We start from the raw sequence: 15,892 nt of genomic DNA on the forward strand, positions 1-15,892 counted from the left end.
TTGCAGCTGTTGCCACACGTGGAGAACGAAAAAGTTTCACCGCCTTCCTTATTCGGAAGCCACCAGCTCCCTGGCAATATTGACGTTTGGCAAAACATCCCCAAGCTCACACTCATTCGCGTTTGCACCACGAGTAAAACTTTCCCAGCCTGAAAGCGGCGCAATCCTCTCTACCCGCCGACCTCCAACCCCCTTTTCCTCCTCGACCCGACGAAATATTGATCGCCAATACCCCGCCGATATTCGTCGATAATAAACCCGGCACACGTCTCAACAAATGGCGCTCGCGCGATCGGCCAGCGGTCCTGGTGGACTGTCCATCAACACAGGTGCTGCAAATTTATTGTACGTAGCTCTCTCTCCGCATCCAGGCACAAAGAAGCTCCTGCCGAAACCTCGTTTGCGAAGCTTTTTGTTGGCCGGCATAGCTTGGCTCTTCGAACTGCCCCCAAACTACCACCGCTTAATGGCACGAAACACGGTATCCGGCATCTTTTTCCGTTTACTAACAGCTCAATGATTTCTAGTGGCTCCGCTGCCTCGCAGGCTCCCGCAGCCGGTGGCCTCTTCGGCACCGCCGCGAAGCCCGCGACGGGCGGTCTGTTCGGAAGCGCTACTACGACCACACCCCAGCAAACAGGCGGTCTCTTCGGTTCGACGCAGGCTGCCCCCCAGGCGCAGACGACGGGCGGACTCTTTGGAGCGGCGGCGAATAAACCCGCGGGGGGCGGACTCTTCGGCGGCCAGCAGACGCAGCAACAGCAGCAGAGCGGTGGGCTGTTTGGCTCGACAGCGACGACCCAGCCTAGCGGTGGAGGACTCTTTGGGGGTGCCACGCAACAGGCTGCGAAGCCGAGTCTCTTTGGTGCGGCTACTACTTCTGCGATTCAGCAGCCTCAGCAGACTGGTGGGTTATTTGGAGCGTCGACGGCGGCGCAGCCGCAGCAGGCGTCGTCGCTGTTTGGAGGTGCGCAGCAGCAGCAGCAGCAGCAGCAGCAGAAGCCGGCGGGTGGATTGTTTGGCGCTACGACGACTACTCAGCCGCAAGGCAGCTCTTTGTTTGGGCAGCCTCAGCAGGCCCAGACGGGTAGTATCCTGTATGTCATCCACACTTTATCCCCGTTTCCTCTCTCCCCTTCTCCCCTTGACCTTCCTATGAGCAGGATATCGTCAACGGATGCATGAAACAGACCATCATGAACTTCCAACCCGGTCTAACTTTTCCGGCGTGTAGTGGTGGCCAGCAACAACAGGGTGTCCAGCAAGCGGCCCCCGGTGTCCGAGTCGACCTCACGCAAGTCAAGGGCTCCACCAAGTTCGACGACCTAACCAAGGAGGGCCAAGCGCTCATCACCACAATCGAAGCCGCTATCCAAAAGGTGAGCAAGTGGAAAGACGAGATCGCCGGCTACACGCCCGTGCACGAGCAAGAAATCAAACAACTGGCCGTCGACGTAGCCTACCTCCAAAACAAATACGAACTCGTCAAGCGCGCCGTCCTCGAAGGCGACGTCGCAGCCGTCCAGGAACTCCGCAACCTCAGCAACAAGAACATCGACGACGCGCAGACGGTCGGCCGCGCCGTCGAGAACCTCAAACTCCCCGCGCACTACCACCTCCCCGGACTCTGGACGGCGTCGGGCGCTAACACGAGCTTCGGGGCCGATCCCAACGAGACGGATCTCATTGGGTTCTTTAACAGGCAGTGCGCGCAGCTGAGCGAGCGGGATCAGAAGCTCAGGGCGTATCTGGCGGAGATTCAGCAGCATATGCCCAACGTGGAGGGGGGTCTGTACCAGAAGCTTACGGCGCTGCAGAATCATATGGGGAATTCGAATAGTGCGTTTGAGGAGATGAAAGCGACGTTGGTGGATATGAGGAATGCCATTATAAGGCAAGCTGTGGAGGTGGGGAAGACGAGGGAGGCGTTGACGAAGTTGCAAATGGCGTTCCTTAATCCTATTCTTTAGAGTCTTTGTACGGTGTTTGCGTTTTCCCTTTTCTTTTCCCCTCTACACGTTACACAGAGCTGATGAATGTTTGTTCGTTTCATAGCATTCTGTTTTCTTCCCCTCTGTTTCCAACTCGGCTCTCAGGTTTTTAAGGCCGAGCCTCTGCGCTGCATAAAATACAGGATCAGGTTGTTCTGATGGTGTTCGGGGGAGGGATTTAATCAATGTTATTGATGAGTATCAACTGTATAATACCACTTTTGGATTTTTGCTGTGTTGTATCTGGGAGATAACTTGAATGCTGATCCCATTAACACATCTAAGGCTATTTGCTTCACCTTGCGCTATAGATCTCGAGAATTGCTTTTGTTTTTTCCTAAGGCGGAGCGAATCGACGGGGATCATCGAGGATGCCCACTATGTATTATGTATTACAGGGCAGCTAATGCAGTAGTTTGGTTTGTATGCACCGAGTCCAGATGCGAAGTTTGTGAGGTTTGTGAGGTTTGACGGTGGTGGTAGCTAAAATACCTGCGGCGGAAGGTGCCTTGTGCTAAGGCTGAAGGCGGGGCGCTGATGTCAGTCACGCCTTGGCGCCGACCATTTTGCCTGCTCCAACTTTTTTTTCCCACCTCACCTCGATTTCGCAGCCTTGAGCCTGCTGCCAGCACAACTTGAACAAGTGAAGAATCACATCCTCCAACCAACGACAAAACTTCGGGCGCCAACTTTGACCATCGAAGACAAAAGCGAACCAATCCAATCCTTCGATAGCACCATCCTGCGCTCAATCGAGACGGCAGACGAAATCGCGATCGCTGATAGCCCTTGCAGTCTCCCATGTCCCGGGGCGGTTTCCGAGGTGGTGGCCGTGGCGGTCGTGGAGGAAGTCGTGGAGGACGAAGCGGCCCCCCTTTACCCTGGGAATCCGATGAAGTCGACGGCCGACCCTCGGAGACCTTTCCGGTTTGTTTTCTCTAGGCGGCGTTCTCCTTCGCCCTCTTCTCTACTTCCTTTGACGGCTCGTTGTTCCCGACTAACTCACTTTCTCTCTCTCTACTAGCCCTACGCGTTCAAGCCAGCCGGAGCTTTAACCGACGCCGAAACCCGCTACCTCACCAACTTCCTCCTCTACCAGCGCCAAATCCACGAAGGCCCCCTTTACACGAAAAAGCACACCCTCCGCGACCCCACCCGCCCACGCCGCATCTACGACCAACAACAACGCAACCGCCAATACGCCGTCAAAAGCAAAGCCACAACCGACGTCTTCACGGCCGTCGAAACATGGTCCTCGCGCTTCAAACCCAACGAACGAAACCTCCCCGACTTCTCTTCGCGACCCTACGTGAAACGCATGTTCCCCGCCGAACTGCACGAGACGCTCGACGGCGCCGACGGACCCAGGAAGAAGGGCGGGGCGCAAGGGGATAGGAAATTGAAGCTGAGCACGGCGACGTCGCTGCCTACGGCCGAGGAGGTGTTTATGATGAACGGGGCTAAGGGTGGAGAGGCGTTGATGAAGAAGTTGGAGCTTGGGGAAATGGGTGGTGAGGAAGGGGGCCAGGAGGAGGGGGCGTATGACTCGGAGGCTGTAGAGGAGGAGGAGGAGGATTATGCATATGATGATGAGGATGCGGGGGATTATGATGCTGAGGCGTACTTTGATGATGGGGATGGAGATGGAGATGATGGCGATGATGGAGGGGACGATGGGGGGTACTACTAGTGCTCTACACTTTTCCTTCTTTCGCCCTCCCTTTTCCAGATACAGCCCGCGTGGGTCTGTCTACTCGACACTTTGGTCTGGGAAAGGAAAGGGGCGAAATGGAATCCCGAGAGTCGCTCAGCATCATGCCCCACCACTTTATGATGGGCATCATTTTCTCATTGGAGAAACAAAGAAAGAGTAGGAGATATTGCTGCGCAAACACAACACTCGCAGCACACAGACACACAGACACACGACATCCGACACTCGGGTGTCGGGGTCTGGATATGGGAGAGGAACCTGCAGCACCTGACCCTAGTTCGTCCCGTGATTGGATCACCAAAAGACGTTTCTCTCTCCTTCCGGACACGGACTCTTCCAGTCAAGGGAGGCGCGGCGGTGAAGCCGCAAAATGTGGAGCCGATGAACTCGGTCACAATTGTGATAACGGCAGGCGGCTCTCGGGGCGGGCGTGAGTCACCGATATTTCTTGGTTGGCTTTTTGAGGGTGCCAAGTTGGAAGGTGCAACTTTTTTTGCTGTATTTGTATTGGATGGCCCAATTTACCGCTTTTGGGGGGGGCCGAGAAATGTTGAACCTGGGATACACAATACCGACGTTGTGGCGCTGGTTCGGATTCGGTAATGTTGGGGTGCGCAGATGGCCATTGCATGGGATGAGAAACATCAATGAATTGAATGACAAGCATAACAAAATCTTTTCATTTTATTTAAATTTTCTGTGAAGAATATTCTTGGAATACACTACATACCACATTGGAATTGGTCTTCCTCTTCGTAGTTGGCCGTGTTAGATTTGCGAAGCTCTCGGAGACTTCCGTCAAGGACGGCGACTTTCGATCAACGCTCCGGCGACTTCTACCAACCGGGAGCCCAAGGAGTTAAAAAATGATCCACGAGAGCAAGAAAGAGAAAAAAATTCGTTGTCAAAGTCTTGCCGCATCGAGACATAGACCTAAATCCAGTTTTTACCATCTGCCGATGGCAAACAACGAATGAACTCCCCATCAAAGAGAGGCCGATAAAGGCCACAGCCAGGGCCGGGGACCAAGACCCCAGCACATTCGGCGATTGGTGTGTTAGTGTATTGGTGTGCTGGTTTCGGGGATTGGCGGTGTCAACCCAAATGAAAAAAATACTCACACCGAAAGGGGCAAAGTCTGGCCCTGGTACTGGTTCCCGACGAAGGGATCCAGAATCAAACGAGGGTGGCACCGTCACACCCCCAAAACCCCCCAAAAAGAGCGGGAAGGCGGGAAATTTTTGATTATTAAACACGAAAATATGCACGACTTGCAGCCACAAACTTGCAGGGGACGCAACAGATGCAGCAGTGGATCCCCCCGAACGTCGTAAAAGGGCTAAGGGGGCCAGGACAATCAGGACAATCAGGACAATGGGACGAATTGGATCCACTTGGGTCGTTCCGCTATCTCCAAGGGAGGCAAGGTGCGTTGTTTGTGTTCCCTCTCTTTCTCCAGGCCCCGGGGTAGCGCATGCGCTTTTCCGGTCTTTTGACTTTGACTTCGAGGAAGTACACTGAGAAGTACAAGCCTCTTTTTTTCTCTTGTCAGATGGCGGATAGCTGAGAGAGACTGTGGAGAGGAGACCGAGACCGAGTTCCTGAGGCTGTGGATGTACAACTTGGCCAACGTCATGTCACCCCCTCCCTCCTCCGACTTCCTAGCGCGAGCCGCCCGTGGACTTTCTACTGCTCCCGTCCCTTAGGCGAATGGATCCCGGGGACCTTGAAGTTAATGGTTCCGGAGCTGGAGCGGTGCGGCTCTCGTGAGGATGTGCCCGCCTCTGAGGGGAAAGACTCTTTCTTTTTTCCTCACATGACGGTGCTTCGTAAAGGCCTGGCTTGTACGAGCAACGGCCTGTCCGCGATGTGAAAAATGACGCCCTGGACTCGGTTGTTGTCGATGTCCTCGAAAAGAGAAGGAGGGCGCTGTACCCCTGCTCGGTACTCTTACAGGATAGGTAGGTTAGTGTACGACGTCGGTCGAGATGGGTCCAAAAGCCCTCATGGTCCACCCGTCCACTAACACCACAATTTATGCAGTACATTAGGAGGAAGGATCAAGACGGGGAGACGCGGAAGTGCGCTTTGCCGGGATGGACCTTTCTCACGCCAAGTTTTAGCTCCCTCAAGGTCACTCCGGGGTTCGATTCTGGTCTTTGCTCGCCTGATGGATCCTGCTTGTACATACTGTATGTTTAATCGTCCTTAAGGTTCTTGTTCTTAAGCTTCTCTCTCCCTTTCCAGCGTCTTCCTGTGGAGTTCCGTAGACTATACGAGTACACTACATCCTTGCATACAACCCACATACCCCTTCCAGATATATATAACCTCGATTAGATCTCATTCCATCCCCTCGGATCACGATTCTTCCTGCTCCCTCTTGACATCATCTTGCTTTCTTTTTGAGTGTCCCGAGATCCGATCCTGTGCTTTCTTGGCATCCCGAGTTTAAACGTCGCCGAAGCTTCTATCATTGCCACCCATACTATATAAAGCCAACGATCATCGACATCTCCCTACCCGGTCTCGAGGATAAGCAATACCTCATCACCACATTCCCATGCCTTTACTGGCTTCCTGAAACACCACGATCATCATGGCTTCAAGCCGTATTCTCAAGCTGGCCTCGAAGGTCACAGGAATCGAACCCGATAAACGACTTCCCCGCATAACGAACAACCTAGAGAAGGACGCGAGAAGAGAGTTGGCCCCGGCGGACATATACATCGAGAAGGAGCCCACAGTAGGAGATGTTCTGCGAGAATTGAAGCCGACGAAGGCGGGAGTGATTCAGTACTTCCGCGAGCTGTTCCCTTGTGCGGGGTGGGTTCCTCGATATAACCTACGATGGCTAATAGGAGATATCATTGCTGGTAGGTGTTGGAAGATGGGGGCATACCAATCTTCTTGTTTTCTCTTTTGATCCGTTTTGGCTGACTGCTTCTAGGCATAACTGTGGGCTTCGTCGTCGTCCCTCAGGCCATGGCCTACGCTCTACTCGCTCGATTAACACCCGAGTTTGGTCTTTATACGTCTTTCTCTGGCGCAGCCTTGTACTGGCTATTTGGGACCTCGAGGGATATTGTCATCGGCGTAAGGTCCCCCTTTTCTGCCGTACCGGCTCTTTTACATTAGCCCTTACTGACTGCCTATTGTTCAACAAGACTACTGCTGTTGGTTCTCTACTAGTTGGAGGTATTGTAACGAAAATTCAGGAGGAAAGACCCGGAGAGTACTCAGCCGAAGACATTGCGAAAACCGTATCCATGGTCTCCGGCTTCATCCTGCTCGCCATCGGCTTCCTCCGCCTCGGATGGGTCATCGAATTCATCCCCTACATCCCCATCTCCGCCTTCGTCACAGCCGCCAGCATCACCATCATGTTAACCCAGCTGCCCGTTTGCCTGGGAATCCCCGGCATCAACACGCGAGAGTCCCCTTACCTCGTCCTCGGAAATACTCTCAAAGCCCTCCCCAAGGCTAAACTCGACTCCGCCATCGGCGTGTCCTGTCTCGTCTTGCTCTTTATTGTGCGGGACTTTTTCGCTCATATGGCGAAGAGGCAGCCGTCTAGGAAGAGGCTGTGGGAGGCTGCGTCGTCTTTGAGACAGGTTGCTGCCATGATTCTTTACACGATTATTAGTTTCCTTGTGAACCGGAATCATCGTGACAATCCCAAGTTCCGGTTGGTCAATAAGATTGAAGTCGGTACGTTATAACTGAAGGGGAACGGTTGCGGACTTTGGCCGACGGAGGCAAACCAAGACGCTCCGTCGGTTCCGTTTGAATTATTCTTGCTGTTGTTCCCCTTGCTAATTTCCCGTGTAGGCTTCAGTCACGCTGGCCCCCCGAAGCTGTCCGGTGACCTAGTGAAGCTCATCCTTCCTGAGCTTCCAGCCATCATCATCATTCTCATCATCGAGCACATTGCCATCGCCAAGTCGTTCGGCCGCATGTTCAACTACACCGTCATCGCCTCCCAAGAAATCTTAGCCCAGGGCGCCTCCAACGTCGTCGGTCCCTTCGTCGGTGGATATTCCTGCACCGGTTCCTTCGGTGCATCCGCCGTGCTATCCAAGGCCGGCGTCCGGACTCCCGCGGCGGGCCTCTTCAGCGCCGGTCTTCTCGTCTTGGCACTGTACGTTCTCACGGGCGTCTTCTTCTACATTCCCATGGCGGCTCTTGCTGCTCTCATCATTCACGCCGTCAGCAACCTCGTGGCCACCCCCGCGACAATCTACGGATACTGGCGAATGAATCCGATTGATCTCTTCATTTGGGTCATCGGTGTTGTGGTTGCCTTTTTCTCGTCCCTTGAGATTTCGATGTATGTGACGATTTCGATTTCGGCCGTTGTCTTGCTTCTGGGGATTGCGAGAAGCAACGGCAAGTTTATGGGAAGCGTCAAGGTTTATGATGTCACGCAGACGCGGGATGAAGAGGAGAAGACTAAGAGCGACCCCGACGTTAAGCCTACGCCATCGGGACCCCGTGTTGCTGCTGAGCAGGATGACAATCCGCGATATATCTTTGCGCCACTCGATAGGAAGGACGGATCGAACCCGAATGTCGAGGTCAAGGCCCCGTATCCCGGCGTTATTATTTACAGGTTCCCCGAGGGATTCAACTACACCAATCATGGGAACCACATCGATAATCTCAAGAGTTACATCGAAAAGCACACCAGGAGGACCACCAAAGAGAAGCTGGATCACCCTTCGGTAAGCAAATAGATTTTCCGCCCACTCTCTCCAAAGTTCTCATCTAACACTTTAGCCAGGACCGACTATGGTGCGAACCAAACACAGACCCCGAATCCGACAACCCTCGCCCCTGCCTCCGCGCCATCGTCCTCGACTTCTCCGCCGTCAACCGCCTCGACGTAACCACCATCCAAGGCCTCCGCCACCTCCGCCAATCCCTCGACAAATACGCCGCCCCCGAAACCGTCGAATGGCACTTCTCCAACGTCTACAACCGCTGGACGCGGAAAGCCCTCGCCATCTCCGGATTCGGATACCCCGCCGACGCTGGCGACGAGAACCCGGCCGCGGACTTCCGGACTGTGTATACCCTCGGGGGATTGGGTCGCGAAGAGGGCGCGTGCGTGAATTATCTGAGGCCATCGAGCAGTGGAGCGGTTACGACTGTTGAGGATGAGGACAGGATTGAGATTGAGGAGGTGGAGGTGGAGGCGCAGGAGAAGAGGGTGGGCGGGGTGAAGTATTCGGCGTTGGGGACGGTGTATGCGGTTGATCGGCCGTACTTTCATGCGGATCTTACGGCGGCTGTGGAGGCCGCTGTGAGGAATGCTAGGGAGAGGGATGGGTGGTGTTCCGGGGCTTCCATGACGTCTCGGGAGACTCGTCTACCATGAAATTGGGGCTGAAAGACGAGGGGATAATAGAGGTGAACTAATATAGAATGCATTGTTTGGGTTTGTTTCGGTTGGGTTAATGACTTAGAGATGAGATAGATTAATATGGGTCTGGTTTACCGGCGCGATGGGAGATATAAAAGGGTAGACAATGGGTTTTAATTCAAGTTCGAGCAAAGTAGAGCCATCTGTTTGGAACGTGATGTTGGGCATCGCCCTTTTTTTTTTTTTTTTAAACAGGTCCGGGATGAAGTCGTAAGACGGATATCCCTCCACTTCCTTCGCTTTGCTGCTGGGTATCGGCCAGAATCCTCCTCAGTCTACGATCCAACAAAAAAAAAATCTATGTTTTCTTTGTCTCCCCTTTCTCCGTTTCTATCATTCCCATGCGTTCTCCTCGTCGAGGCCCTTCACATCACCATTAAAACTCCTCCTCCCACCTCCCATCAGCAACCATCTCCCTCATAACCTTTATCGTCCCCTCAACAGCAACCTTGGCCATCTTCCTCTCCACCTCCAACCTCCTCCTCAACCCCTCCCCATCCCCCTCCAACTCCGGATGCTTCCACTCAAACGTATACGTCATGTACAACTCCCCATCAGCTCCCTCACTAACAATATTCTGCACACGCCCGCCATCCCCGGGCTGCAAAAACTCCACCATGGTCGGGTAATGCTCGACGCAGTCCTCGCGCATGGTGTGGCCGCCCTTGTCGGGCGCGAAGGTGACTTCGCGGGACGTGACGGGATTGCCTGCGGCGTCGGTGGTGCGGGACAGGACGCGGGTGGATACGAGGGCGTCGGGGACGAAGTCTTGGGCGCGGGCGACTTTGCGGCGGAGGAGGGGCCAGATGTGTGTGAGTGTTAGGTGGGGGGTGGAGGATGGGGGGTTGATGGGGGCGGTGTAGGCGACGTGGTTGACGGGAGCCATTTTTTTTTAGGGCGTTTTGTGTGCCGGGTTTTGGTTTCTGTGGTTGAGATTTTGGGGGGGCGGTTCCGGGTGGGTGTGTGGTGGGCTGATTGGAGTGGTTCAGCGCTGTCGTCGTGATGCAAGGGACCAGGGCAAATTTATGACGTCGATGATGGTGGGAGACTTCAGCGATTTATAATCTGTTTCTGTTCGGATTTCCCCACTCTGCTTCCATCAATTGTGGGAACATCGTGGAGTTCCGCCAGGGGCAATTCTTTGTGGCTCTTAGGATATCTTACGATGTTCGACATCTGCATCTTTTGCGATCGTTTAGTGGTGGATGGATTTTGCGCGAGCTCTAGACAGATGAGATGATCATCCTCACAAATCGGTCGTTGTCATTGTCATCACGGATGCCTGTACGGAGTAAAGTCCGTGGCTTGTCAGACAATGCAGTATCCCCAGATGCCATATTGCGGGTGTATCGCTAGTACAGTCTCGTCATTATTCCGTGCAGAAGACCCAACATTTTTTTTACAAGGGTGAGACGAGAGGTATGTTTGGAGAGCGGAGCCGAGTCCTTGCCGGGCCGGCCTCGACCGGGCCCACTTTGGACGGCATCAGAACCCGGTCAGTGTCCTTCCCGGGGGACAGACATGCCATTATCGACCCGGACTGTAGGAGTAGCCTGTATAATACGAGAATAATTAACCCAGAAAGCAGTCCGGATCGGACGGCCGGCTAGGTAGCGGAGCCGATCGGCTATACGGAGCTAGCAGCCATACGCTCGCTTCAGCGGGGAGAGAGCGTCTGCAGCGACCCGGCTGCTGTAGTCGCCTATGCGTCGCGGAGGTCAGCCTCCTCCCTTACGTCGGCCACCGCGATATCGGTTTAACAAATTTTATTTCTAGGCCAATAATTGTGTGCGGGTACTGGGTAGAGAAGGGGGTCTTCAATGGAAAAGATAGAGCGAGGCAAAGGCGCGGAGAGGAGGAAACAGGCCGCGGCAGACGCATAAAAACAATAACGTGAAAACGTTTTGATACCTTAATGAACTTGGGGAAGCAGACGAAGAAGAAAAACTAAAGAAGTAGGGACAAGGGGAAACCTAAAAGCAGTGGGCTTTCAAGTGTAACACATCCAGGCTATAAAATCGGGAGTTCAATGTTGAGACTCCATAAGAGTTCCAGCTATCTTACAGGCCCACTCTATCCCAATCTCAATCCCTCTTGATCACCATCACCATCACTTTCATTATCAGGAAGTATTGCATCCATTAACTCAATCAAGAACTTGCCAACCTTTGTCCAAGAAGATAGTAGAAACATCAGCGTTGGCAATTCGATCCTAGCTCAAGGGGTATGGGGATGCCTACTTCTCCGACAATTAGCTTGCTCCTCCAACTGCCTGTTTATTTCATCTTGGTTCTTCTTCATTTGGCGGAACTTCTTTTTGTTCCGTCGACGCTGGCGCTCCATTTCTCTTTGATATTCAGTTTGGAGACGCTCTGTCTCGGCTCGGCTGGCGCGTTCCCGGATGATCTCAGCGTTGGGCTCAATCGCGGCGGAGGTATCCCCAATCTTGCAGTGCTCGTTGACAATCTCATCCTGAATGTCAAGCGTGACTTCCCTCTCCGGGGATAAGATGTACTCTACGATGCCGCGGGCCGACTCGAGCGTGTCTCCGTATCTAAGGACTAGGCTACAGTTTTTGCACATGACGCCCCAGAACTCGTCTGATCAAACGAGTTCCTCCTCGTGCCTCGTGCCCTTGTAAGGTGTAACCTTGGACCACATCGGAGTGGCCAGTGCGACAGACTAGAAGGCCCTCTCTCCACAGAGCTTCTTAAACATGACGAGGTTACGAACGGCCGACCCGGTCATTCTCACGTCTGAGATGCGGTGTATGAATATGATCCCGCTGAGACGAGTACAATCCTTGAAGGAGCTGCTAAGCCAGTGGGAAATGTCCAATAGGGCTTGCACGTCGGATCGCTCTGTGTCGTCAAATCCAGGCGTGTCTATAAGGTGGGCGCGGAGCTGGGGATTGTGTATGAAAGACACCACCTCGATATCTGGGAAGGCCGTGGGTATTAGGTAATCATTGCGAGGAATAGTCACGCATCTATGCACTAGAACCTCGTCCGCATCTCCGAACGAGGACTGCTCTCCGTCCATGTTTTGCTGCGGGAGTAGCCCCAGTGGTCCCAGCTTCCGCGGGAGTATGCTGTTACTCACTCTAACCATTTGTTCGGTATCAGCATGAGTGGAAAGAACAGCGCCGGTATATGGGTATCAAAGGCATAAGGAAGGGTGGCAGACATATAGATACTAAGATCAAGCATTGCGTCTGAGCCTGGCTCATTACATCCATATACAAAAGCCAATGTTCTACGCCTACTGGATCCTCATAAAGGCATCCATAACCTACTATCAATATCTCATTCACTTGAAGCGGTTCGGAGAGAACAAGAACTTGAGGGAATCGGAACTTTGTAGCTCGAACCACAGCCTTTCCAACCCAGCCATCACCGTGAACCAAATTTCCAAGTCAATCCATTCTAAGCCTCAAATCCAACTCAAATCCATGTCTTCTATGTGGTCATATCCCACGTCCGTGTAGAAAGAAGACATCATGAGCCCACTACCCGCTTCGTTGGACAAAGTCGAACTTCCGTGCTCAGCGCAAGTCGTTGGCGGTGACGGTGGCCTCTCGTCACCGTTATTAATGCGGCGATGTGTTGGCGACTTATCTAGACCCGCGGTGAGGGCCACGAGCTCAGTGAAGACGGTGGCAGTGCGATGGTCGTGAATCTGTAGTGTGATGGTCGTTGGCTGGGCTACTCGTTGCCCGGCCCTCCGAGGATGCTCCATGGTAGCGGCATGTTCGATGATAACCCATTGCGGCTAAGGAAAGAGGATTTAGTGAGTCTAACATTGGGTGTTTAGTCGGGTCTTTCGTTGGTTGACACGCACCAGTCGTTTTTGGCATCTGCGGAGGTGGTCGAGGTATTCGTACATGCAGGGCTAGGATGCAAAAGCTAACTTAGCCAGAGTTTATCGAGATATAGAGACCTAAAACTCCCAACAGCACCAAACTTACAAGACATGCCATCTTAATTGTATTCTCGGAGACAACCAAAGGCTTCGGAATCCCCTCCTCGTCCTTTGGACATATCTCAAGAGGCTTGTCTGCTGCCTCTGACACTTGAATACGACATGGACGCCTGCTGCTGTCGCCCTTTTGAGGATGCATTGTACTAGCTTTTCGAGGAAGGGCTGCTGGCGCGCAACCCTGCCAGGCATGGGCCTTTCCTAGTATTTCTAGTGTTTCCATTCCCATTCCTATATTCCCATATTCCCACTGTCCCGTGGGTTCTCGTGTGTTCCCATATTCCCACACTCCCACATTCCAGCATTCGTACATTCCAATATTACCATTCCCATCTTCCCGTTCTCATCTTCCCAGACTCCCGATATTATTCCCATTATTCCTAGTATTCCAGGAGTTCGATGAATCTAGTCCCAATTCCAGTTCTTGTAAGAACCGGCTATATCGGGAACGCAGACAAACAACAGTTACCTACTTGATACAGCCCCTTTCCATACGGGCCTGTGGGGGAGTAAAGTACAGCGGAAGTCAGTGCTAAGTACAAAGGTACTCGCTACGAAACCTGCCACAACAAAGTCCAGCGAATGTCGTCAAACTCGAATCACTAAAATCGCAGGCAGAGCTAAAGGAATTTCAAATAAATGCTGGCGCTATGATTCCGATACTGTACGGGAGCTGCGAAAAGTTTATTGGCTGTTATGCCAAACACCATGATTGACTATATTCTCTTTTATGTAAACCAACATCTCCAACAGTCAGCTTTATTACATGCGGCTGGATTCGCGACGGTCATCAAGGCTGCCAAGAGATCGCCTGCACGTATACCCCAAAACGTATGATAAACGAGCTTGCAGGATGGTAAGCCAGACCGAATAAGAAAGGTCTATTTCAATACTTGCTAACTCCTTTACACTATATATATATGTTCTTCTTTTCCTGCTTCGAACTTCTCATTCCGTATCCTGTACTCTGCTGCACCCGAAAAGAAAACTTTGCAAAGAAGAGACGGGTTTATATATCGCATAGAAGGCGCCCAAGGCGGGCCAAAATTGCCATCCATATACCCAAAAACGAAATCGAATAAACCACAAAACAAACTACTGTCAGAAAATAAGATCAAGATTCACTCCTCCCAGTGGGAGTCCCGTTGTTCTATCATCAAAATCGAGAGCGGCGCACACACAATCCATATAGCATGGGCCACCTCCTACTGCCACGTTAAGGCGTTTGGTAGACAGAGGCAGACCTGGTGGAAGACGGAAATGCTTTTGGATGATACAAAGGGGGTTCTAGATTATAGACGTAGGTGTCAACGGCTCACCCCAACCCTCTGAGGACGAGGTTGACGGAGGGAAGCCTGGTGCATGACTGGGAGATGCGCCATTTGGCATAGCAGTATTCAAATGCGGGAAGAAATTCCACATCATCGTGCCATCGGGGGAGATGGAGAACATAATTTTTGTGCCGTACGGAGGGTTCGGGCCGAGATGACTGATAGGAGAGTTAAATCCCAGGCTCTTCTCACTGTAGACCAGAATATGGGCAACAAAACATACGAAGTGGCTCCACGGTATACATGAATGTTGAAGGTTTGGTGGATAACATTGATTCCATTATTGGTGTGATGGGTGGCCATCGTGGATCGTTGATGTGATGAAAGGCAAGTGACACTTTGGGAAGGGGCGAGACCAAATATATTTTTGGACGTAAGAACTGGATGGTTACAAGACAAGGAACTTGAGACGGGAAGTTAAGAACAGATGTGAATAAGAAGCAATGGTAAGCTATCGACCGATGACTTGGGGAAGGGACGAAAGAGAAGTTGAGTTAAGAAGAACAGAAATCGGGTTGAGAAAAGTTGCGGAAACAGGCGGATTTTTATAGTCCAAGAGTCCCCCAGACCAGGTCTGGTTTCGGCTTACTAGTTTTCAGCTTATGCTATTCTTCTATCTTCAAATAGGCGTCTGCCTAGTCGTTAAGGCTGTACCTGAGTTGATTAGCGTTCTTGCAGTTGTCAACTCCGAGGTTTCTATAACCTTTTTCTCAGCCTTGAACTTTTGACAGGTCAAGACCTCGAGAATGGCCATGAAAGTGAATATAAGTGAATTAAGGCCAAAGTAATTTAGAATGGCATGACCTTGTTTCAGGTCATGGCTATTAGCCAATCGGAGTGTGAGATTGCACGTGCAGCTAACGTTACAAGCCACCGTACAAATTACGAGCGTCCTTTCAGGACCCGTATTGACAAATGGGTTGTCCGTTTTAATTTATCTACTTCCTCGAAGCCTTAACTCTCATGTTTTATTGCTATGAAGATGCATAGATGCATTGCCAAGAGAAACAAAAGAGATAGTGGTCGAACAATGGTCAGGAGCCGAACCAGTCGAGAACTGCAGCACAGAGTCTTCAACAGGTTCAGGAACGTCGGATTCTCATTGATCAACGGGAATTGAACAAAGCAAGAAACAACACTTTCTACGGAATGGAAGTGATGAAAATAGTAGGACACTTGTAAAGATACACTTAGGTAACACTTAAATAACACTTGGTACAACTTGAAGAACTTGATAAACTTGAATAACATTGAACAGTGAAGGATAGCAACATAGTAGTTAGTATACACTACTTCGCCCCCCACTTGACACTCGACGCCACCAGATGTCATTTCGGTCCACGCGTGGACTGAAATGACACCTCTCCGCAACAAACACCCTACCGTATTATTATACGGTGTATATCTACGGAGCCGTTTTGGCCCCACCTCCAAACACCTCCGCATACGTACC

General features: G+C 52.0%; 4 protein-coding genes and 1 pseudogene across 4 annotated transcripts; 3 read left to right on the forward strand and 2 right to left on the reverse strand.

The window, feature by feature from the left end:
• Positions 1–277: 277 nt before the first annotated feature.
• On the forward strand, positions 278–1,970 carry SAPIO_CDS1513 (uncharacterized protein; the record flags this gene model as incomplete). The annotated part of the gene is made up of 3 exons (XM_016784768.1): positions 278–345; positions 528–1,097; positions 1,235–1,970. 3 exons carry the CDS (start codon positions 278–280, stop codon positions 1,968–1,970), a joined length of 1,374 nt encoding a protein of 457 aa, XP_016645525.1.
• Positions 1,971–2,792: 822 nt separating this feature from the next.
• Positions 2,793–3,681, forward strand: SAPIO_CDS1514 (uncharacterized protein; the record flags this gene model as incomplete). Its single annotated transcript, XM_016784769.1, has 2 exons — positions 2,793–2,918; positions 3,016–3,681. 2 exons carry the CDS (start codon positions 2,793–2,795, stop codon positions 3,679–3,681), a joined length of 792 nt encoding a protein of 263 aa, XP_016645526.1.
• A 2,623-nt stretch (positions 3,682–6,304) lies between these two features.
• SAPIO_CDS1515 (uncharacterized protein) lies at positions 6,305–9,085 on the forward strand (the record flags this gene model as incomplete). The annotated part of the gene is made up of 5 exons (XM_016784770.1): positions 6,305–6,581; positions 6,656–6,801; positions 6,924–7,416; positions 7,537–8,429; positions 8,489–9,085. 5 exons carry the CDS (start codon positions 6,305–6,307, stop codon positions 9,083–9,085), a joined length of 2,406 nt encoding a protein of 801 aa, XP_016645527.1.
• A 421-nt stretch (positions 9,086–9,506) lies between these two features.
• SAPIO_CDS1516 lies at positions 9,507–10,016 on the reverse strand (annotated as a pseudogene; the record flags this gene model as incomplete).
• A 1,331-nt stretch (positions 10,017–11,347) lies between these two features.
• Positions 11,348–12,172, reverse strand: SAPIO_CDS1517 (uncharacterized protein; the record flags this gene model as incomplete). Its single annotated transcript, XM_016784771.1, has 2 exons — positions 11,348–11,691; positions 11,929–12,172. 2 exons carry the CDS (start codon positions 12,170–12,172, stop codon positions 11,348–11,350), a joined length of 588 nt encoding a protein of 195 aa, XP_016645528.1.
• Positions 12,173–15,892: the final 3,720 nt, after the last annotated feature.

The sequence above is a fragment of the Scedosporium apiospermum genome (genome assembly GCF_000732125.1).
Source record: "Scedosporium apiospermum strain IHEM 14462 chromosome Unknown SEQ_SAPIO_0066, whole genome shotgun sequence".
NCBI lineage: Eukaryota > Fungi > Ascomycota > Sordariomycetes > Microascales > Microascaceae > Scedosporium > Scedosporium apiospermum.